Raw genomic sequence first — 24,526 nt, forward strand, 5'->3', positions numbered from 1 at the left:
AAACTAACGTCCGTGAGCGTGGCGTAGCGTTTGGTCAGAGCAAGGCGTTTGGGTAGCCAGGCAACACAATACAGGCACAACTCATAGAAAAAGTGTTGAGTGAACTAATTAGGGAAATGGCGCACATTTGATAGTTTTCCATGTTTGACATGAACTGAGCTTAAGAACATGTTCTGTACCTTTTGCTTTGGTTAATATTTGTCTTCTGTAAACGAAAAGCATTACTATTAGAACTTCTGCCCAGATGGTTGTATGAACAAACTCGTAACTATATAATGGAGACTGGTATTAAAGACACTGGCTCTTATAACTTTTCAATTGAACTCTATTTTGACCTTTTTATCCAAGACTGAAGGCTGATCTAAAGCCACACTTCGAGCATATTCTCAGTGGGCAGCCTATAAAAAATGTGAACAATGGAGCAAAAGCATCTGGGCTCCCGAGTGGCGCAGCGGTCTAAGACACTGCATCTCAGTGCTAGAGGCGTCACTACAGACACCCTGGTTCAAATCCAGACTGTATCACAACCGGACGTGATTGGGAGTCCCATAGGGCGGCGCACAATTGGCCCAGCGTCGTCCGGGTTTGGCCGGTGTAGGCCAACATTCTAAATATTATTTTTTTTTTAACTGACTTGCCTAGTTAAATAAAATGCAATTAAATCCCATACTAATTCCCCATACACATCTGCATGATTTCTACCATCTGTAGCTATCAAGTAATACCCTTCCATTTAATGTGATTTAAAGCTATGAATTTGTTTACAAAATAGGGGTGGGTGGTTGGACGAGCAATATCGGAGCGGCATAAACTAAAATACAGTAGAATAGAATACAGTATATACATATGAGATGAGTAATTCAAAATATGTAAGCATTAAAGTGACCAGTGTTCCATGTCTATGTATATAGGGCAGCAGCCTCTAAGGTGCAGGGTTGAGTAACCGGGTGGTAGCTGGCTAGTGATGGCTATTTAACAGTCTGATGGCCTTGAGATAGAAGCTGTTTTTCAGTCTCTCGGTCCCAGCTTTGATGCACCTGTTCTGACCTCGCCTTCTGGATGATAGCGGGGTGAACAGGCAGTGGCTCGGGTGGTTGTTGTCCTTGATGATCTTTTTGGCCTTCCTGTGACATCGGATGCTGTAGGTGTCCTGGAGGGCTGCCCTCCAGGACAGCAATCACTGCCTGGTATGGCAACTGATGGGCGCTACAGAGGGTAGTGCGTACGGCCCAGTACATCACTGGGGCCAAGCTTCCTGCCATCCAGGACCTCTATACCAGGCAGTGTCAGAGGAAGACCCTAAAAATTGCCAAAGACTCCAGCCTCCCTAGTCATAGACTATTCTCTCTGCTACTGCAAGGCAAGCGGTACCAGAGCGCTTGCCTTGTCTAGGTCCAAAAGGCTTCTTAACAGCTTCTACCCCCAAGCCATAAGACTGTTAAACATCTAATCAAATGGCTTATCTATCATCTATGGATAGTCACATAACCCCTACCTACACGTACATGTTACTGCAAATGCCTCGACTACCCTGTACTCCCGCACATTGACTCGGTATCCCCTGTATACAGCCTCGTTATTGTTATTTTATTGTTGCTCTTATTTTTTTACTTTGGTTTATTTAGTAAATATTTTTCATAACTCTTAATTTTCTTTAAACTGCATTGTTGGTTAAGGGCTTGTAAGTAAGCATTTCACGGTAAGGGCTACCTGTTTGGCGCATGTGACATAAAATGTGATTTGCTGTAATAAGGTGTAAATCAATATTGCCCTATGGTGGTATGATTTGGAACTGGTAATTTACCCACATTTACACTCCCGGACGTTAGGTGGCAGTAAACACTTGCAGTTGATCACCAAACGTCACTAATGAAGAAAGAAGAAGACATGAGGAAGTTTTGCCGCGTTTCTTTGTTTTGGATCTTCAGGCGCAGTTTTTTGACGTTTCGATACTTCAGAAACCTTTTTATTTCGCTTACGAATAACGAGCTAAACGCAGTTTTATGATTCTGTGTTGATTGAACCCATATGAGCTAATTTAGTATTCAGCGTCTCTGTCGTCTAGCCACTGTAGCTAGTTAACGTTAGCTAGCAACACAGGAGCCTTTCTTGACGTCAGTCGCTAAGGCTTGCTCATATCGTGGTGAGTGCAGGCTATCCACAGCCCATTGCACGGCTGTAAAGAAAATCATGTATTGATCAATTTACATGTTGTATGGGTTATGTACAGTATGCCAAAAATAGAAGGCATACACATATTTTCATTATAAACATAAAATCAGGAAAAAAGTGTGAACAATCAAAGATTACCAGAGAAATGTCCTCTCAAATCCAACATACCAGTTAATAGCAGCTATTTGTATTACATAGTAGTCATTTCATGTTTTTACTTGGGATGCGTGTCTGATCTTTATTTTAGGATGGTAATCAAACCCAGCCTGCCACTCTCCTTTACCGGACCTAAATCTGAGGGTCCTGATTGTAACAGTAAAGCCCAGAGTGAACAGCAGGCTCCAGAGATGGCATCAGTGAAGCAGGAAGACTGCAGTCAAACACTGGGGCTGAATGTCAACATTAAAGATGAAGTAAAGGAGGAAGAGATTGAAACATTTGTGTATCATGGTAAAAGCAGAGCACCGCCTGTTTTCACAGTCTGCTAGTAGGACCATTTGTAATATCAGATTTGCCTTTAAGGTCATAATGAATAAGATATGAACAGCAGGAACCTGCTCTTAAACCAGCTAGCACATTTGCTTCCTTGGAAGTTGTGGGAATGTACGTTTTTGGTTTCCCATTGGTTCTGGGAACAAAGCCAAAAGTTTCCTGACTGGTAAAATTGAGAAGAAAAAAATTAAACGTTCTGAGAATGCAAGTGAACATTCCACCTGTTCTAGATTGCAGGGACGTTCTGAGAACGTTTTACTATGGTTCCCAGAATGTTTTCATGGGATGTTTTATTAACCTATAATTTCCATTCTCAGAATGTTATTTAAAGGTAATTAAATGACGTTCTGAGAACATATTTCAATAAGACTTAACACTGCTAGCTTAGTTTGGGTTACCGGTTGTGAACTCCAAGCACAGGTAGGACACATGGATATTAATTTGCTTAGGTATTAATCATGCAAACACACCTTTTTTTTGTGGCACTGCATCAATGCGATTCTAACCTATGATCTTCTGCTCTCTATTCCTGGAATTAGTCCACTGCTCTGTTCATTTTAGTCTTTTCAAACAGACTCCATTTCAAAGTAAATAATCACTCATTAAGATCAGGTGTGTCCAATAAGTGGGTGCGGCAAACCCACCTGAACACACTTAACAGGATAGGATAGAGTTTTGTTGATGGGAGATTCGGAAGTGTGTTGAATGAAGTCCAGCGGTCAGAGAGACAAAAGAAGGGGAGAGCTGAAGGTTTTCCGACACGAGAAGAGTTGAGTCTGTGGGTTGGTTTTTTTTCAGTGTGTGGTCACTGCTCATGTTCCCAAAATGTTGCCCCCCTGGAGGTTATGAGATGGGAGTTACGTCTGAATGCCACTGGGCCGCAAGTCAGGTCGGGAGAAGAGGACTATTGGGACAGGGACGCAAAGGTGGATTTCTGAAGAGGGATGGAGGAATGGAGGGAGGAATAAGAGGTTGAAGAGAATGAGGATAGCAGAGGTTGAATTTGAGGAAGGTGGAGATGGGGTGTCAAAGAGGATTGGTGTCAAGTGCAAACAAAGTGAGCTGTACACCAAACTGAGTTCTGGAAGTGAAATTGATGGTTAATGAGGGCCTAGTTAAGTGAGGTGTGGTGAATAGCTTGGAAACAGAGCCTGGCATCAATGGACATGATAAAGAAGAGTCTTGTCCAGTAGGAGTGACTTTTTGGGGAGAAAGTGCATCCTTGCCTTTTGGCAGAACCATTTGTGGTTTCAGGATGGGTGGGAAAGGAGTTGGATGCAGTTCAGTCAGTGAAGGTAACCTGTAGTGGACTTGTGATATTTGTTTGTTTCTTCTGACCAGAGGGAGCAGGCGGTCCATGTTATGCAACTTGGGTCAAGATCTGTTTCTTGCTTTGCTCTTAGGAACGGGGCACCATTGAAAGTAGTGTTTTTCTGGGGTAGTTTTAAGTGTGGAGGTGGAGCAATTGAAGTTTAAATTCCTGGTGTTTGTATCACCCGCCGTTTGGTGGTGAAACAGGAGTCACTGTCAGTCTTTTTGAGTCAGAGTCTCTACCTGACAAAGTCATGTTAGGATATATATCAGTTATCCTTTAGAGCTTTGTGCTGAATCCACTGCCCTGTTTCAGGTGTAACATTTATGGTCATGTCATAGCAGTTTGTAGGAGGGAGATCCCAATCAAGATGAGGGAATGGGATGGAGGATTGTGTACTTTCGGTGGATAAAGTTGTGTGCCAACTGTTGAAGTATTTGGCTATACGAGATTTGACTTCAGAAGAGTTCCAGGGTGTGTTAAGTGCTGGTATCCCGTCCTTCCAGGCCATTGGCATGGTGCAGGAGCAGATGGGGTCAAAGTAGTGGAATGGGCTAGTGTGTTTTGAATGAGTGTAGGGTTAGTTGGCAGGGTGGTTTTTTTTGTGTTTCATTTTTATTTATTTTTCCCATTATGTATCACAATATATATAATGTATTTATATTATAGTCCAGTTGGGGGCGGTAATGCAACATTGGATGCCATCTGCCGTTAAACTCCAAAGAAGTAGTTTTGATGCTGAGAACGTGATGTTTGTTTTTAAATACCCTTCTTGGAATGTTCTTTGAACGTTACTAATGTTTTCTTGTGGTTTTTATGGAAAGTTATTTTTTTTTTTTTATATATTATTATTATTTTTTTTCTGAGAACATGAATGTAAACAGAATGATGAGGAAACCTGCTTAAGTACTGAAATTCCCACAGAGGAATGTAGTCTCTTAACGTTCTCTGAACAATTTGAGAATGTTACTTTAAATCAGTTCTGTTAAACTCATTCCTCTGAGGACCTAGTGTCTGCTGGTTTTTGTTTTTTCTTTTCAATTAAGACTTAGACAACCAGGTGAGGAGAATTCCTTACTAATTACGGACCTTAATTTGTCAATCGAGTACAAGGCAGGAGTGAAAACCTGCAGGTACTTAGCCCTCTGTGGAATGAATTTGACACATGTGCTTTGAATACAACCATGAGGAAAACTGTAGGAAACGTTGTGCTGAAATTCCCACCTAAGAAACATATGGTTCTCGGAACGTTATGTGCTACATGGGTATCCTGCAGCATTCCCAGAACATTGTGGGAAGGTTGTATGAAAAATATCCATAGAAAAACCACTCACCAAGCTCTAAGAAACATGGTTCTCAGAACGTTATACGCTAGCTGGGAAATCAGCACACCTAGTCTTTAAGGTAAATTCATTAGACTAATTCTCCTGTTTTCAATGTTTTTTAATCCTATAGCAATACGCTTTTGGAAACCTTTTAACGTAACTGTCATATAAATAACCTTTTAAAATACATAAGATACATACTATGCACAGTTTAGTAAAATTGTATCTGGCTGTTTTCTCACACACACCCTTTGCTACGACGTCCTCTCACCTTGTGCTTACATTTCCATTGGATTATTCCATTCCACATATCTGGCTGGATCACATGTATTTCTCAAAATAAAGCCAGGTGCAGCTTTGCTAGACTGCGTACTGTAAGTATATATTTTGTAATTTGAGAAAAATGGTCTTATATTAAAGTTAAGCTCCAAATGTTTCCAAACCCGTATATCGCAAGTGAGGATTATTTAGCGTTTAGACAGCATTCGGTTAACGCAGGGCAGCGTCGGAGAGTCGGGCCATTTTCCCCACTAGGCAAAATGGGATGTGGAATGGCTCCACTGTAAAGTAATTGGTGTCATGAAAAGGGTAACCTACTCACCTGATTTGCCATCAACATTTTATATTTGTCTTCAACTTAGGGCCGGCTGGAGAGCTCAAAGAAAAGACGGAAGAAAAGAAAGTCTTACTACTCAAAGGTATGTGTTTTCTTTCTTCTCACACATGGGAACATTTAAAGCCACAGTTGAGAATCTGGACAGAATTCAAACCAACATCACTCAGCAATTTAATTGTAGAATGTTTGCTCCAGCCTGCCTTGTTTCAGGGGGCTGAACAACACCCAATGACAAACAATACCTTGATTCTAGCAATGTTATGAAAAAGAACACATGATTTTATGATGCATGCACACCCATCAGGCTAATGGCATTAACCTGCATGCTGGACTCAGTCCAAGAGATACACTGAGTGTTTAAAACATTAGGAACACCTTCCTAATATTGCCTTTTGCCCTGAGAACAGCTTTAATTCATCGGGGCGTGGACTCTACAAAGTGTTGAGTGTGAAAATCCCAGCACTAAAACCATAATTGAGTAGTAGCGTACAACCTTATGTTGTGTTATGTAGGTCCATGATAAATTGAAATGCACTTGTTAGATTCCACAAGAATCAATGGAACCATTGGATGAAAATGTTTTATTTAACTTTTATTTATCTAGGCAAGTCAGTCAAGAACAAATTCTTATTTCACGACGGCCTAACCCAGACAACGCTGGGCCAATTGTGCGGATACATCCTGGATTCGAACCATGGTCTGTAGTGACACCTCTAGCACTGAGGTGCAGTGCCTTAGACCGCTGCGCCACTCGGGAGCCCAAAAGTCTCCAGTGAAATGTTGTCTGAAATGTATCGGACATCTAACTCTGAAACAGAACCAACCCCTCAAAGGACCAACAAGTTGAAATGTCTATTCAACATGTTGCAGCAGGATTATTTCTGAGAAAGTTACTGTGAAAAATCCAGACTAAATAGAAGCTAGGCTATCATTCTGGAGAGGGTTTACTGGCTCATTTTGCTGTTGACTTTCATTGCAAGAGATGCCAGTTATGACTGGGCAGTATTGTAAATCCTACTGTGTAATAGATTAGGTACATTAACTTGATTTATTAATTAGCATTCAGGACCCAAACTATCGGTTTATAATGGCCAGAGGCTTTTTGCCTTTTGGTAGGCCGTCATTGTAAATAAGAATTTGTTCTTAACTGACTTGTGTAGTTAAATAAAGGTTAAATAAACCACACCACGTTGGGCCTTATGGTTTAAATACCACACAGACCAACAAGGGAGAACACTAGTAAGTTAATAAGTTTAGCCTGTTTCCTAGGAATGAATCATACAACTTGATGCTGATTTTATATAAATTTCACATGTAGATAAAGGAAAAAGAAAACCCAAAGGAATGGAGAAGGAAACTGAAAAAAAGAGGCACCGATTCACCCCTGGAGATGAGGATCTTATTATTTCAGGGGTACTTGGGCACTGGGAGGACCTCTTCGGTGCCCAGGCCCACATTCGCCCCCGGGGGTCAAAGACGGCAACCTGGAACACCATCGCGGGGACCTTGACCCCTACATCAGCTGTGGCGAGATGTGGTGATGATGTCCGGAAGAAGTACAATCTCATAAGGAGCCAAATCAAGCAAAAGGTTTCTTCTATCCGGACATTGTCCACCCAGACTGGTGGGGGGCCCAACACCGTGCCGGCGCTGACCGACCTGGAGCAGCAACTGCTTTCCCGAATGGCAGAGACCGAAGCTGGTGTAGGGCCTGCTGATTTGGGATTTGGTGAGTGCTAATCTTGTAATTATATCTTAATGTTATATAAAATTATTATAATTACATCATAGTAATAATATATTATACATTAGGCCTATATACGGTATATTTCATAATTCAATATTGTATAATGTGAGTTATATTTCACTATCTATTATTTGGTTTAAATTTGACTTTTAAGTAATCTAAAATAATTAATTAAAGTTTGTTTGACATTTTGGCCTCAACCAGGCCTGCTTGTAGACTGGCCCTATCAAATGTGCTACAAAGCAAGTGTATATTTAGATCAATTACATGAATTATTGAAAAATATAAAAATGTATATTTAAAAAACACTGCTTCTGATTGGGGTTTAATGTTTATTTGCTGTACATAAATAGTTTGACAGAATGTAGGCCTACTGCACGAGATGCATCAAAGTTCCAGAGGGAACTCTGCTAGTTTAAATCTGCGACCCATTTAATACAGAGAAAGTGGCATAATTAGACAATGTAACTAATGGTATTATTGCACATACAGCAATTCACTAGCAGATGGATATAATTTGTAGTCAATTTTCACATAAAATTGTACAATTACATTTTAGTCATTTAGCAAACGCTTTTATCCAGAGAGGCTCACAGGGGCAATTAGTGTCAAGTGCCTTACTCAAGGGCACATCAACTGTTTTTTCACCTATTCGGCCCAGGTATTCGAAACGGCGACCTTTCGGTTGCTGCCACAAAGCTCTTAACCGCTAGCTTACCTGCTGCCCACTGTTGGGAATGCTCATAAATGCTTTTTGAAGTCACCATTAACCTCATGGGTAATTCCCTGATCAGTTTCCTTCCTCTCCGGCAACTGAGTTAGGAAGGACGTCTGTATCTTTGTTGTGACTGGGCGTATTGATACACCATCCATGGTGTAATAACTTCACCATGCTCAAAGAGATATTCAATGTCTGCTTTTTTTTTTTTTTTTTACTCATCTACTAATAGGTTCCCTAAGAGATAATTGTATGTGTGGGGTACAGAGATGTAGTCATAAAAACATTATGTTAAACACCATTATTGCACACAGTGAGTCCATGTGAAATGTTAAGCATATTTTTACTCCTGATCTTATTTAGGCCTGCCATAACAAGGGGGTTGAATACTTGAGTCAAGACATTTCAGCTTTTCATTTTTAATTAGTTTGAACATTTTGACAAACCTAATTCCACTTTGATATTATGGAGTACGTTTTTATTTTATTTTACCTTTATTTAACTAGGCAAGTCAGTTAAGAACAAATTCTTATTTTCAATGATGGCCTAGGAACAGTGGGTATACTGTCTTGTTCAGGGGCAGAACGACAGATTTTTACTTTGTCAGCTCGGGGATTCGATCTTGCAACCTTTTGATTACTAGTCCAACGCTCTAACCACTAGGATACCTGCCGTGTAGGCCCATGACTACAAAAAACACTCATCAATTTTAAGTTCAGGGGGTATGTACGCACAAATGTGCCGAATCTGAGGGTTTTTGAATTTATCATGTTTACAATGTTCAACATTACTCAAACAATTTGATATTAAAATCGAAATACTACTCATATTACAGAACATGCAGTAAAGCTTCAAATTACATCAATTCCTGCTTGGTAGCATCTACAGACTGAAGATTATGGTGTCGTGAAGGAGACCTGGGCAAGCCCAAAATGTCAGCCATATCCCCACTTAAATTATTTTTCAACTATGTTTTACATACATATTGATATCTACCCAACATCCTTCCCCCAACAGACATTGTTTTGTGTATTACATTTCAGAACAATCCAGGATGTTGATATTTTTGTTGCAGGCAAACAGATAGATCCATAAATGCAAGTATAGTTATTGCTAATTTTATTTGACCATTTCATGGAGAAGCCACACCATGCAGCCAATATGTGTACCAAAATGGCAGAGGATTATACACACAGGAAGTCAGACTTGTTTCCATTTTTATATTTTATTTCACCTTTATTTAACCAGGTAGGCCAGTTGAGAACAAGTTCTCATTTGCAACTGCGACCTGGCCAAGATAAAGCATAGCAATTCGACACATACAACAACACAGAGTTACACATGGAATAAACAAAACCTACAGCCAATAATACAGTAGAACAAAAGAAAACAAAATGTCTATATACAGTGAGTGCCAATGAGGTAAGTTAAGGCAATAAATAGGCCATGGTGGTGAAGTAATTACAATATAGCAATTAAACACTGGAATGGTAGATGTGCAGAAGATGAATGTGCAAGTAGAGATACTGGGGTGCAAAGGAGCAAAATAAATAAATACAGTATGGGGATGAGGTAGGTAGATAGCACATCTGTAAACAGCCCATCTATGTACAGGTGCAGTGATCTGTGAGCTGCTCTGACAGCTGGTGCTTAAAGCTAGTGAGGGAGATATGAGTCTCCAGGTTCAGAGATTTTTGCAGTTCGTTCCAGTCATTGGCAGCAGAGAACTGGAAGGAAAGACGACCAAAGGAGGAATTGTCTTTGGGGGTGACCAGTGAGATATACCTGCTGGAGCGCGTGCTACGAGTGGGTGCTGCTATGGTGACCAGTAAGCTAAGGTGGGGCTTTACCTAGCAGAGACTTGTAGATAACCTGTAGCCAGTGGGTTTGGCGACAAGTATGAAGCGAGGGCCAACCAACGAGAGCGTTCAGGTCGCAATGGTGGGTAGTGTATGGGGCTTTGGTGACAAAACGGATGGCACTGTGATAGACTGCATCCAGTTTGTTGAGTAGAGTGTTGGAGGCTATTTTATAGATGACATCACCGAAGTCGAGGATCGGTAGGATGGTCAGTTTTACGAGGGTATGTTTGGCAGCGTGAGTGAAGGAGGCTTTGTTGCGAAATAGGAAGCCGATTCTAGATTTAATTTTGGATTGGAGATGCTTAATGTGAGTCTGGAAGGAGAGTTTACAGTCTAACCAGACACCAAGGTATTTCTAGTTGTCCACGTATTCTAAGTCAGAACCGTCCAGAGTAGTGATGCTGGACGGGCGAGCAGTGATCGATTGAATAGCATGCATTTTGTTTTACTTGTGTTTAAGAGCAGTTGGAGGCTACGGAAGGAGAGTTGTATGGCATTGAAGCTTGTCTGGAGGTTAGTTAACACAGTGTCCAAAGAGGGGCCAGAAATATACAGAATGGTGTCATCTGCGTAGAGGTGGATCAGAGAATCACCAGCAGCAAGAGCAACATCATTGATGTATAAAGAGAAGAGAGTCGGCCCGAGAATTGAACCCTGTGGCACACCCATAGACTGCCAGAGGTCCGGACAACAGGCCCTCCGATTTGACACACTGAACTCTATCAGAGAAGTAGTTGGTGAACCAGGCGAGGCAATCATTTGAGAAACCAAGGCTGTCGAGTCTGCCAATAAGAATGTGGTGATTGACAGAGTCGAAAGCCTTGGCCAGGTCGATGAATACGGCTGCACAGTAATGTCTCATCGATGGCGGTTATGTCGTTTAGGACCTTGAGCGAGGCTGAGGTGCACCCATGACCAGCTCTGAAACAAGATTGCATAGCGGAGAAGGTACGGTGGGATTCGAAATGGTCAGTAATCTGTTTAACTTGGCTTTCGAAGACCTTAAAGACAGGGTAGGATAGATATAGGTCTGTAGCAGTTTGGGTCTAGAGTGTCACCTTCTTTGAAGAGGGGAATGACCGCGGCAGCTTTCCAATCTTTGGGAATCTCAGATGATACGAGAGGTTGAACAGGCTAGTAATAGGGGTTGCAACAATTTTGGCAGATAATTTTAGAAAGAGGGGGTCCAGTTTGTCTAGCCCGGCTGATTTGTATGGGTCCAGATTTTGCAGCTCTTTCAGAACATCAGCTATCTGGATTTGGGTGAAGGAGAAATGGTGGAGGCTTTGGCGGGTTGCTGTGGAGGGTGCCGGGCAGTTGACTGGGGTAGGGGTAGCCAGGTGGAAAGAATGGCCAGGCGTAGAGAAATGCTTATTGAAATGCTCAATTATAGTGGATTCATCGGTGGTAAGTGTTTCCTAGCCTCAGAGCAGTGGGCAAGCTGGGAGGAGATGCTCTTATTCTCCATGGACTTTACAGTGTCCCAGAACGTTTTTGAGTTAGTACTACAGGATGCAAATTTCTGTTTGAAAAAGCTAGCCTTAGCTTTTCTAACTGCCTGTGTATATTTGTGCCTAACTTCCCTGAAAGTTGCATATCATGGGGGCTATTCGATGCTAATGCGTAACGCGACAGGATGTTTTTGTGCTGGTCAAGGGCAGACTGGTCTGGAGTGAACCAAGGACGATATCTATTCCTAGTTCAATTTTTTATTTTTTTTGTGGGACATGCTTATTTAAGATGGGGAGGAAGGCACTTTTAAAGAATAGCCAGGCATCATCTACTGACGGGATGAGGTCAATGTCATTCCAGGATACCCCGGCCAGGTCGATTACAAAGTCCTGCTCGCAGAAGTGTTTTAGGGAGCGTTTGACAGTGATGGGGTGGTCGTTTGGTCGTGGACCCATAACAGGCAATGAGGCAGTGTTCGCTGAGATCTTGATTGAAAACAGCAGAGGTGTGTTTGGAGGGCGAGTTAGTTAGGATGACATCTATGAGGGTGCCCGTGTTTACGGATTTGGGGTTGTACCTGGTAGGTTCATTGATAATTTGTGTGAGATTGAGGGCATCAAGTTTAGATTGTAGGATGGCTGGGGTGTTAAGCATGTCCCAGTTTAGGTCACCTAGCAGCACGAGCTCAGAAGATGGATGGGGGGCAATCAATTCACATATGGTATCGAGGGCACAGCTGAGGGCAGAGGGAGGTCTATAGCAAGCGGCAACAGTGAGATACTTGTTTCTGGAAAGGTGGATTTTTAAAAGTAGAAGCTCGAATTGTTTGGGTACAGACCTAGATAGTAAGACAGAACTCTGCAGGCTATCTTTGCAGTAGATTGCAACACCGCCCCCTTTGGCAGTTCTATCTTGGTGGGAAATGTTATAGTTAGCGATGGCGATTTCAGAGTTTTTGGTGGTTTTCCTAAGCCAGGATTCAAACACGGTTAGGACATCCGGGTTGGCAGAGTATGCTAAAGCAGTGAATAAAACAAACTTAGGGAGGAGACTTCTAATGTTAACATTCATGAAACCAAGGCTTTTACGGTTACAGAAGTCAACAAAAGAGAGCACCTGGGGAATGGGAGTGGGGCTAGGCACTGCAGGGCCTGGATTAACCTGTAAATCACCAGAGGAACAGAGGAGGAGTAGGATAAGGGTACGGCTAAAGCCCATACGAACTGGCCGTCTAGCACGTTCGGAACAGAGACTAAAAGGAGCATGTTTCTGGGCACGATAGCATAGATTCAAGGCAAAGTGTATAGACATTGTGGACCTCTAATGCTAAGCCAGTGGCTGCAGGGCAAAACGCGAGACATGGCCACTCTGTGCCATACACTGACGCACACGCAATGTCCACATTTACATTTTTACAACAAAAAGCTAATCTACACATCTAATGAATCAGTCCACTAGCGCAGAGTGACTCAGATGTGTGTGTGTGTGTGTGTGTGGTCTCTCATGAGTAGCCTGTAGGAGGCAAGGCAAAGTTTACATTTCACTGAGCCACACAAACTTTATTAAATTCCATACAGACTGTATTACATCAGCACCCGTGTTAAAGGAGTACCTGATGAATGGAAAGGATGGAACACACTCCAGGAATAATTTAAGTGTGTTCTTTATTTGAATGAAAAAGCATAATGCCATAATGGTAAACCAACAGAAAACATGACATTTTAAAGGAAGTAATTTCAACAAGTGATAAATAATATTGACCTAATCCTCTTGTCCAGGTCTCTCTCAGGGAGAAATCTCCAGCTCTGGTCCCCTACCAGCAGCACAGGGAACTGTGGAGTCAGCTTTACCCTCTGTCACCATGGAGGAGCTACCCTCCACCTCGCCATCAACACCTTGGCCAGCACCAACAGTGCCACCCCAACCCATCACCTCCCGTCCTGCACCATCTCACTCTGGCTCTACACCCCAACCCATCACCTCCCGTCCTGCACCAGCTCACTCAATCCAGGCTCAATCAATGAATCAAATTTATTTTATAAAGCCCTTTTTACATCAGCAGTTGTCACAAAGTGCTTTACAAATACCTAGCTTAAAACCCCAAATAGCAAGCAATGCAGATGCACTCTCTGGCTGTAAACCCCAACCCATCACCTCCTGTCCTGCACCATCTCACTCCATCCACTCTGGCTCTACACCCCAACCCATCACCTCCTGTCCTGCACCATCTCACTCTGGCTCTACACCCCAACCCATCACCTCCTGTCCTGCACCATCTCACTCCATCCACTCTGGCTCTACACCCCAACCCATCACCACCTGTCCTGCACCATCTCACTCTGGCTCTACACCCCAACCCATCACCTCCTGTCCTGCACCATCTCACTCCATCCACTCTGGCTCTACATCCCAACCCATCACGTCTGGCTGGACACCACAGGGCCCCCAAGCCAATCTGTTCCAACAAATCCTGGACACACAAACACAACAAATCCATGTTACACAGACCGCCCAACACATCCACCAAGCTCTTTATGATTTATTACAAAAAGCACATGAAACACAGAAGGCACACCTGGATGTGGAGAAGAACCGGCTCCAGCTGGATAGAGAGCGCTTGAGGGTGGAGACAGAGCGCCTGCAGGTGGAGAGGGAGCGCCTTCAGCTGGAGAAGGATCGCCTGGGGGAAGGGGAGGCCCGGGAGGTGCTTCGGCAGCTCTCTGTCTCCGGGTCAGTCGCCCTAGAACACCAGACGCCTGTGAGTTCAAGAACTGCCAGTGCCTCCCCCACCCTTCCTCTGGGAACACCATCAGCCTCCATGTCCAGTCCCCTCACATTAATATCACCTACTGCACCACACTTTGATTTCTTATTTTCCCCATTCCCATTACCGGTAATCACAACCCATTCCACCCAGCCTTCACAAACTGCCCCAACCCCCCCTACCTTAACCAGCCCTGCCCCAACCTCCCCTACCTTAACCAGCCCTGCCCCAACCTCCCCTACCTTAACCAGCCCTGCCCCAACCTCCCCTACCTTAACCAGCCCTGCTCCAACCACCCCTACCTTAACCGTTTCTGCCCACTCTCTCATCCCTACAATCTCCGGATCTGTTAAACGGCGAGTTCAGGAGACAGTCCGGCCTTGGTCTACACCCACTGCTAAGAATAAAAAACATCAATAAACAAATAATGTAATAAAATACAAGTGTTTATCTTTTCTTACAGCCTCTTCACACTTCCTACACATTACTCACATGTAGTCTTGCTACGGAGAAGGAGTGGAAGGATGATAGGTCCTCTGGAAGTTTTGTTTTTTTCCAGTTCTGCATAACTGTTGTGTTAGCAACCCTGTTGTGTTAGCACGTAGTGAGTCACTCAGCCATCGAGCGGGAGAGGAGGATCGGGCTGCCCAGGAAGAAAGGGGACAGTTGGAGTCGAAGAGAGGAGAGTAGGGTTGAAAAGGCAGTCAGGAGACAGAAGGAAGGATTTAACAGAAGGAAGAGGATGGGATAGAAGAGTAGTGGGAGAGAGTGAAGATTGCATCGGTGGTCTCATTCTGTGAGCTTGGTTGGCATAACACTTCGCGCCTGAGCCGAACAGTCAGAGCGGGTCTCACTCTGACTTTGAATGTGAATTTGCGCCACCTCAGATCATTCAACCAGAAAAGCGGGCTGTTCCACCTTGGTAGGGGGTCTGGCCGTTGCCCACTGGTTAGCCAAATGCTCAATATAAAGGATTGACAACAGAAAAATAGTGCAAAAATAAATAAAAACACAGGCTCATGGGCCGTAATAAAATACATGTCTTTTTTTTTTTTTACACACAATGTATTCAGATCCCTGGACTCTTCCCACATTTTGTTACGTTACAGCCTTATTCTAAAATGGATTAAATATTGTTTCCCTCAATCTACACACAATACCCTATAATGACATAGCGAAAACAGTATGTTGTTAATTTACAACAAAAAAATATCATTAATACCTTATTTACATAAGTATTCAGACCCTTTGCAATGAGACTCAATTGCGCTCCGGTGCATCATGTTTCCATCAATTTGTAGAAACATCAAGGATGAAGTCCACCTGCGGTAAATTCAATTGATTGGATATGATTTGGAAAGGGGCACACCAGTCTATACAAGGTCCCACAGTGGATGTCGGAGCAAAAACCAAGACATGCGGTCGACGGAATTGTCCATAGAGCTCTGATACAGGATTGTGTCGAACAGATCTGGGGAAGGGTACCAACACGTTTATGCAGCATTGAAGGTCCCCAAGAACACTGCCTCCGTCATTCTTAAATGGAAGACGTTTGCAACCACCAAGACTCTTCCTAGAGCTGGCCGCCTGCCCAAACTGAGCAATCGGGGTAGAAGGGCCTTGGTCAGGAAGGTGACACTCTGACAGAGCTCCAGAGTTCCTCTGTGGAGATGGTTGTCCTTCTTGAAGGTTCTCCCATCTCTGTAGCACTCCACTAATCAGGCCTTTATGGTAGTGGCCAGATGGAAGCCAATCCTCAATAAAAGGCACATGACCGCCCGCTTGGAGTTTGCCAAACGGCACCTAAAGGACTCTCAGACCATGAGAAACTAGATTCTCTGGTCTGATGAAACCAAGATTGAACTCTTTAGCTTGAATACCAAGCATTACGTCTGGAGGAAACCTGGTACCATCCCTACGGTGAAGCATGGTGGTGGCAGCATCATGCTGTGGCAATGTTTTTCAGTGGCAGGGACTGGGAGTAGAGGGAAAGATGAACGGAGCAAAGTACAGGGAAATCCTTGATGAAAACCTGCTCCAGATTGCTCAGGACCTCAGACTGCCGTGAAGGTTCACCTTCCAAGAGGACAATGACCCTAAGCACACAGCCAAGACAACACAGGAGTGGCTTCAGGAGAGGTCTCTGAATGTCCTTGAGTGGTCCAGCCAGAGTCCGGACATGAACCCGATCAAACATCTATGGAGAGACCTGAAAATAGCTGTGCAGCGACGCCCCACACCCAACCTGACAGAGCTTGAGAGGATCTGCAGAGAAGAATGAAGGAACTCCCCAAATACACATGTGCCAAGTTTGTAGTGTCATACACAAGAAAACCCAAGGCTGTAATCCCTGCCAAAGGTGCTTCAACAAAGTACTGAGTAAAGGGTATGAATACTTATTTAAAATGTAATATTTCCGTTTTTATCATGAATTTGCAAACATTTCTAAAAACCAGTTTTTACTTTGTCATTATAGGGTATTGTGTGTAGATTGATAAGGGGGGGGGGGGACAATTTAATCAATTTTAGAATAAGGTTGTAACAAAATGTGGAGAAAGTCAAGTCTGAATATTTTCCAAATGCACTGTATATCGGTTTGGGCTTCTTGTGGTCACCTGAGATTTACTATGCAATCTGACACATGTCAAATCAGTTTACTTGATCTTCTGACTTTTTGTGAGGATAATGTACAGGAAACCTACTGATCGTAACAGTTTGTTGAGGGCTGATAGTTTATCACCCGCTTCCCTTGAAAAACAGTTTGCCCTACAGCCAATCTGTCGAATCATAAGAATTTGCAAGAAACAATCAGATTTCGACAGAAATATGTCTGAGACACACAGAAAATTCAAGGAGAGGGTGTACAAAAATGGTCAGATTAATACTGCCATTGAGAAAATTCAAAAGAAATCGAGACATGATCTCTTTCAAGGACAGTCTCGCAAAAAGAAGCATTCTTGCAATCTAACTACCCTCTCAAAGTGCTCTGAACAAATTAAGGGAATCGTTCAAACATTGGCGCATTCTAAGATCCGATGACAGTATATGTTTTCTGACCCTCCCTTGGTCGTATTCTCGCGGGGCAGAAATCTCAGATCAATTGGTAAGGAGATGATTGTGGACTACAGGAAAGGGACGACCGAGCACATCACCAGTACATCACTAGGGCTAAGCTGCCTGCCATCCAGGACCTCTACACCAGGCGGTGTCAGAGGAAGGCCCTAAAAATTGTCAAAGACCCCAGCCACCCCAGTCATAGACTGTTCTCTCTACTACCGCGGCACCAGAGTGCCAAGTCTAGGACAAAAAGGCTTCTCAACAGTTTTTACCCCCAAGCTATAAGACTCCTGAACAGGTAATCAAATGGCTACCTGGACTATTTGCATTGTGTATCAGAAACGAAGGAGAGGGGGTGACCTCGTCAATTTATTGTTAAATCAAGAGGCTGCCTGGATCTGTAATTTAAAAACCCTTGCTCCCTTCGGTCTCAAGGTAGACTTTGATCTGAAACCATTCTTGTGATTGGGATTTTGCTATTCATTGTAAATGTTTGTAGGCCTATGTAGCCAAAATGTATCTATGATCGTATGCTATCCATTCATGTGTTATTTTTATATCTGAGAATTGACCAATGATATCAGGCCACACCAGGCCATGATTACAGACACCTGTGTGTGTCCTTTGACACTATATAAACTAGTGACCTGCAGTGTTTGTCATTATACCCTTATGAAGACAGCTTGTCTGTCGAAACGTTGGATATTAGGTTGTTAAATTATTGCAAATGAGCTCAGTGTGCTGCTCTCCTTTTCTTTTTCAAGGTTTCCTGACCAAGGGCTTCCCATACCAGGAAGAAATGTTTTAAGTAAGAATATTCTCGATCAGCGATTTGTACACAATGGTCAGTCAGTGTGTTTGCTGGCATTAAAACTCCTAAGCTTCCCAAGTAGGAAGATAGGTCAATGTTTTCCTGAAGTTAGGTTTGTGGTCTAAAATTGTCCCCAGGTATTTAAAAGGTGTGACTTGCTCCATGTCATTTCATTGTGCTAGGTTTGTGGTCTAAAATTGTCCACCAGGTATTTCTTAAAAGGTGTGACTTGCTCCACGTCCTGTTCTTTCATGGTGCGCTCTAGAGAGGGGCTTCCGTTATTCCCCAGTTTACCACCAATGTTCCCTCTAAACTGCATGCGTGTCTGCTGAGCACTAGAAATGCTATCCCACGCAGAGGCACAAGGTTTAACTTTTAGTCAACTTTACTAGAGTTTCTCCCTGTTTACACCAGCAACGATTTCCTCCACTGTGGGAATTCTGATCGAGCCAACGTCAAATAAGTTCCTTTCCATGCAACGTGCCAAAAAAACAAAATCGAACTATGCAAGACTTAGTTTCTGGTTTTGTCTTCGACAGAGCGGTCAGAGGAGGATTCTATTGCATTGACAAGAGTCCCAAGGTCACTTTTATTTATTTATTTTATTTCACCTTTATTTAACCAGGTAGGCAATTTGAGAACAAGTTCTCATTTACAACTGCAACCTGGCCAAGATAAAGCAAAGCAGTTGGAAAAACATACAACACAGAGTTACACATGGAGTAAAACAAACATACAGTCAATAATACAGTAGAAAAATAAGTCTATATACAATGTGAGCAAATGAGGTGAGTTAAGGGAGGTAAAGGCAATAAATAGGCCATGGTGGCGAAGTAAATACAATATAGCAATTAAAACACTGGAATGGTAGATTTGACAGTAGATGAGTCACTGATAGGCCTACATTATGATCTGTAATTTAAAGCGGGTACAACCTCAGTGTTTACAGTAAAAAGCGGGTACAGCCTCAGTGTTTACAGTAAACTCGTGCCAGAAGTTGCACATAATGTTCACCACGTTCAAGTTTCCGTGGGGGGATACGGGGGGCTTGCCGTTCAGGGTTAGAATCTTTTCTAAGTCAAAGGAGCACTATTTTTGTGGCCTCTTGCGCATTCTAATGCCTTTATTCCATCCGAAATACACAGAGAAATTATTGAATACTTTATCGAGTTTACCTCCCAGATTGGAAAAATGTGTTGTGGTATTGTGTGTAGAAGACATGACTTTACCATTTTAAATGACTGAAAATGTATGAATTTAGTATATTGTTAGATGTTTTGGATATTTGTTTTTAACCTGTCTTCTCTTGAGAGTTACGGCAATATATGAATTGGCACAATGCTTGTTCTTCAAAGTATGTATTTTATTAAAACTGAAAAATGTAAATAGCCCACATTATCCTGAAATTAAAGATTACATAAAAAGGGTTATCAGTCTCAAGTATTATATCTTTCAGATTTTACATAGCCTAAATTAATTTTAGATTAGCATAAGGTAGGGCACTATCAAATCAGCTTTATTTTCTGCCTGATTCCGTTTCATTTTTCCCCAAATTCTGTTTTCGTTGTTTAGTTTTCAGGTTTTCGTTCTCAAAAATCACACTTTTAATAGAAAAACATCCAAATTGGATGTCCTAGATGGACAATGATGCTTAAATCACATCAGTAGAACACGTTTGAGATCTGGGAAAAATCTGAGAATTTTGGATTTATGGGTGTAGTTACCCCTTAATTAAAGTGCAGCTGTTTAGCTATGTTTGTGATGGTGAAGTTTCAGGAAAAACAAAACACTGATGCATTCTGTCTTATGAGAAACTTGGCCTAATTAATAAATATTCAATGCATTTTATGTATATTTAAAACCAAATACTTTTAGACTTTTACTGGGTTACTTTACTTGAGTCATTTTCTATTTAAGGTATCTTTAATTTTACTCAAGTATGACAATTGGGTACTTTTTCCACCACTGGTAGTGACTGGGTGTATTGATACACCATTCATGGTGTAATTAAAGGCATATGCTCAATGGCATATTCAATGTCTGCTTTTTAAATGTTTACCCATCTACCAATAGTTGTCCTTTTTTTGGAAAACCTCCCTGGTCTTTGTGGTTGAATCTGTGTTTGAAATTCACTGCTCGACTGAGGGACCCTACAGATAATTGTATGTGTGGGGTACAGAGATGAGGAAGTTATTCAAATCATGTTAAACGCATAGTGAGTCCATGCAACTTACTTGCCATAACAAAGGGGTTGAATATTTGACTCAAGACGTTTACATTTTTCCATTTGTAAAAATACATAATTAAATTGAACCTTTATTTAACTAGGCAAGTCAGTTAAGAACAAATTCCTATTTACGGTGACAGCCTACCAGGGAACAGTGGGTTAACTGCCTTGTTCAGGGGCAGAAGGACAGATTTTTACCTTGTCTGTTCGGGGATTCGATCCAGCAACCTTTCGGTTACTGGCCCAACACTCTAACCACTAGGCTACCTGCCACCCCACTTAAGTATCAAAAGTAAAAGTATAAATCATTTTAAATGACTTATATTAAGCAAACCAGACGGCACTATTTTTATTTTATTACGTATAGCCTGTGGCACACTCAGACATTTACAAATGAAGCATGTGTATTTAGTGAGTCTGTCAGATCAGAGGCAGTAGGGATGACCAGGGATGTTCCCTTGATAAATGCATCCATTGGACTATTTTCCTGTCCTTCTAAGCATTTCAAATGTAACAGTACATTTAGGTGTCAGGGAAAAGTACAAAACTTTTACCTTTTTACTTCCTAAAGAAAAGAGCTTGAAGAATGTTTGTACAATATTTGCACATTATTATTTTAATCTAGGTGTGCGAAGCTCTTAGAGACTTACCCAGAAAGACTCAGCTGTAATCGCTGCCAAAGGTGCTTCTAACGTGTTGACTCAGGGGTGTGAATACTTAAGTAAATTAGATATTTATGTATTTCAATAAATATGCAAAAATATCTAACATGTTTTCACTTTGTCATTATGGGTTATTGTGTGTAGATGGGCTGGTGAGAGAAACATGTATTTAATCAATTTAGAATTCAAGCTGTAACACAACAAAATGTGGAATAAGTTAAGGAGTATGAATACTTTCTGAAGGCACTGTATTAACCAGAAAAATGTCTGGCTTTAATGGTCAAAAAAGCAGAAGTGTTTTTTTATAAGCACAAAATTGTGGGAAACAATAGAGATGAAATGAAGAAACACCCTCCACTTAAGCCGTGTCATGAGAACACCTGAACCACCTATTGAGATGTGCCTTTTGTTAAGTAAAGCAGGTAATAAGTGAGGTGCTTGGGAGGCTGAAGTGGGTCTGTCTTTTAACAAGCACATTTTTTAAAAAACATTTCCAGGTTGCCTGGACTACGAGGGTATGCTTTTTAAAATGACAATCAATGGAGTAATAGCCTACAACCTTGTTTTTTGCATTATGATAAACCGGTTAGAGGCTGGGGCCACCCATACAAAACATGTATGCATGATTGTAAGTCGCTTTGGATAAAAGCGTCAACTGAATGGTTTATTATTAGTATTATTATTGTTATCGTAACCCTTGTAACTCTCCAGTGAAATGTTGTCTGAAATGTATCGGACATCTAACTCTGAAACAGAACCAACCCCTCAAAGGACCAACAAGTTGAAATGTCTATTCAACATGTTGCAGCAGGATTATTTCTGAGAAAGTTACTGTGAAAAATCCAGACTAAATAGAAGCTAGGCTATCATTCTGGAGAGGGTTTACTGGCTCATTTTGCTGTTGACTTTCATTGCAAGAGATGCCAGTTATGACTGAGCAGTATTGTAAATCCTACTGTGTAATAGATTAGGTGCAATAACTTTTTGTATTAATCAGGCAAATAACTAGCTTGTTGCAAATATTGACTTGTTTTTCCTATTATCATTTACACAGAAGGACCTGACTCCGCTGAACTTGAGGTTGATGTTGAAATGTCCGGAAAGCAACACCCGACAGTTCAAAGATAAGAGGTCTTACCACTGTCTTCACTATGAGAAGAGTTTCCCATTCCCATCATATCTTAAAAGACACCTGCAGAAACATACAGAAGAGAAGCCTTACTCCTGCCCTGACAGTGGGAAGTGCTTCAGAACAACTCATTTAACCACTCACCAGGGAGTGCACACAGGGAAGAAATCGTATTCCTGCTCTGACTGTGGCGAGAGTTTCTCAAGACTGAACATCCTAAAGTTACACCAGCGAACACACACAGGAGATAAATCATTCTCCTGCTCGGACTAGAAAAGTGATTCGCTAAATCTAGTAACCTAACAGTGCATAAGAGTGCACACAGGGGAGAAATCGTACTCCTGCACTGACTGCGTAAAGTGCTTTGCTACATCTAGTCAGCTAACCGGTCATAAGAATGCACACGGGAGAAATCGTACTCCTTCTCTGACTGCGTAAAGTGCTTCATCGCATAAGCTAACACTTCATTAAAGAGTGCACACGGGAGAATCCTTATTCCTGCTCTGACTGTGGCAAGAGTTGACTGAACAGCCTAAAATTACACCAGCGAACACACTCGGAGAGAAACCTTACTCATGCTCTCACTGTGGAAAGTGCTTTGCTACATCTAGTCAGCTAACCGGTCATAAGAGTGCACACGGGAAAAGCCTTACTCCTGCTCTGACTGTGGGAAGTGTTTATCTAAACTGTACAGCCTAAAACGTCACCAGAAAAAACACACACACAGAGGACTGAACCCTTCTGAATGTTCTGACTGTGGGAAGGACTGAACCCTTATGACTGTGGGAAGTGAGTCACAAAAATAGTCTAACTATTCAACAGGGAGTTCACACGGGAAAAAAATCTGTGGGAGGGGATTTCACTCAAATCGGATAAGAGTGAAAGTTTGTACACTTAAATCCCATTGAAATGAAGAGGGCAGTCCATGAGCACAGACGAAAGATGTTAAGGATCAGGGAAAATTCTGTATTGAGGAATGGTCTAAGATCCCAATGTGTTCTTCAATCACATAAAACATTTTACCAAAAGGCTCAGTGTCGTTATCCTCGCAAGGGGTATTGAGAACAGGGGTGCCAATAATTTGACCCGTCTTAAAAAAAAAAAAAAAAGAATTATTACTTGTTAAACAATCATTCTCTGAGCAATTGTATTAATATAATTTTCAAAGGTAACAATATCGCTCAGTATTTGTATAATAATTTTTGGATTTTTTGCTCATCTTGTGTGTCATTAATTCCGTACCCCACTGTATCTGTCCTTGATTACCCCTGCTGGTTTTCCTTTCTCCTTATGGCTGGAGGGTGCATGCATGTGGGTTCAGGATGCTACAACATTCTAGATATGTCTTGTCATGAAGAATATGAGACGACACACTGTTCTATGTACAATCTACATTTCTATTTGAATGAGCTGTCCTGATGCATCCCTCCAAACATGCACAAGGTACAAATAAATATCTGGTTGAATGTCTGATTTTCTAGAAAACGAGCACCCACAGCTCCATTTCCGTTTAGTACCAGGGCCTGTATTCATTAAGTGTCCCAAGAGTAGCAATGCTAATCTTATGCGTATTGTAAACCCTACTGTGCAATATATTAGGTGCAAATACTGACTTGACTATTACCATTTACACCGAAGGACCTGACTCCGCTGAACTTGAGGTTGACGTTGAAATGTCCAGAGAGCAACACCAGACAATTCACAAAGATATGACGTCTCACCACTGTCCTAAGGAACTACTAAAAGTGCTCATTGTGTAGAAAATACTGCAGGCTCTTTGTATGTGCAAAATCTTGTTCTGTTAGCGGACCTCACAGGAATGAAGAATCCAATGTTAAATAAAATGATTGTAACCTGAGTAAATCAATTATCCCACGTGATGCACAACAGGTGGCGTACGCCTACGTCTGTCGAAAAAAACAAAAAAACAATGCGGAAGTTGCCATCACGTTTGTTATGGATATTTATTTTATAAGAGATGCCAAGTCATACATGACACTGTACTCATTAATCAATGGACAAATAACTTCACCCAGTCTACAAAAAGCATTTCTGGTTCCGTTTTAGCGCAGCAAGGCCTCGGATAAGAACCCTCAGTCCAAATGGCCAGGCAAGGCCTAGATAGCTAGCTAGCTAATGTTACTCAACTCTTAGCTAACGTTTACATAGATACATACATA

General features: G+C 41.9%; 1 protein-coding gene across 2 annotated transcripts; it reads left to right on the forward strand.

Annotated features, from left to right (window-relative positions):
* Positions 1–1,874: 1,874 nt before the first annotated feature.
* Positions 1,875–14,900, forward strand: LOC106611387 (uncharacterized). Of its 2 annotated transcripts, XM_014211558.3 has the most exons (5): positions 1,875–2,143; positions 2,420–2,622; positions 5,943–5,999; positions 7,236–7,646; positions 13,475–14,899. In XM_014211558.3, the coding sequence occupies exons 2-5, from the start codon at positions 2,421–2,423 to the stop codon at positions 14,878–14,880; spliced, it is 2,076 nt and encodes a 691-aa protein (XP_014067033.3). In that variant the 5' UTR covers positions 1,875–2,143; position 2,420; the 3' UTR covers positions 14,881–14,899. The 2 variants fall into 2 exon arrangements, with proteins under 2 accessions (XP_014067033.3, XP_045579644.2); XM_045723688.2 differs by lacking the exons at positions 1,875–2,143; positions 2,420–2,622 and adding an exon at positions 2,640–3,433 and having other exon boundaries at positions 13,475–14,900.
* Positions 14,901–24,526: the final 9,626 nt, after the last annotated feature.

The sequence above is a fragment of the Salmo salar genome, chromosome 09 (genome assembly GCF_965601325.2).
Source record: "Salmo salar chromosome 09, fSalSal1, whole genome shotgun sequence".
In the NCBI taxonomy this organism is placed as follows: Eukaryota; Metazoa; Chordata; class Actinopteri; order Salmoniformes; family Salmonidae; genus Salmo; species Salmo salar.

Bases quoted from the DNA above. Each gene is read 5' to 3' on its own strand.
- LOC106611387 (XM_014211558.3), top strand. From the start codon at position 2,421: ATGGTAATCAAACCCAGCCTGCCACTCTCCTTTACCGGACCTAAATCT. The intron at 6,000-7,235 runs GTATGTGTTTTC...TTTCACATGTAG, and splicing joins GAAAGTCTTACTACTCAAAG to ATAAAGGAAAAAGAAAACCC. The intron at 7,647-13,474 runs GTGAGTGCTAAT...CCTCTTGTCCAG, and splicing joins GCCTGCTGATTTGGGATTTG to GTCTCTCTCAGGGAGAAATC.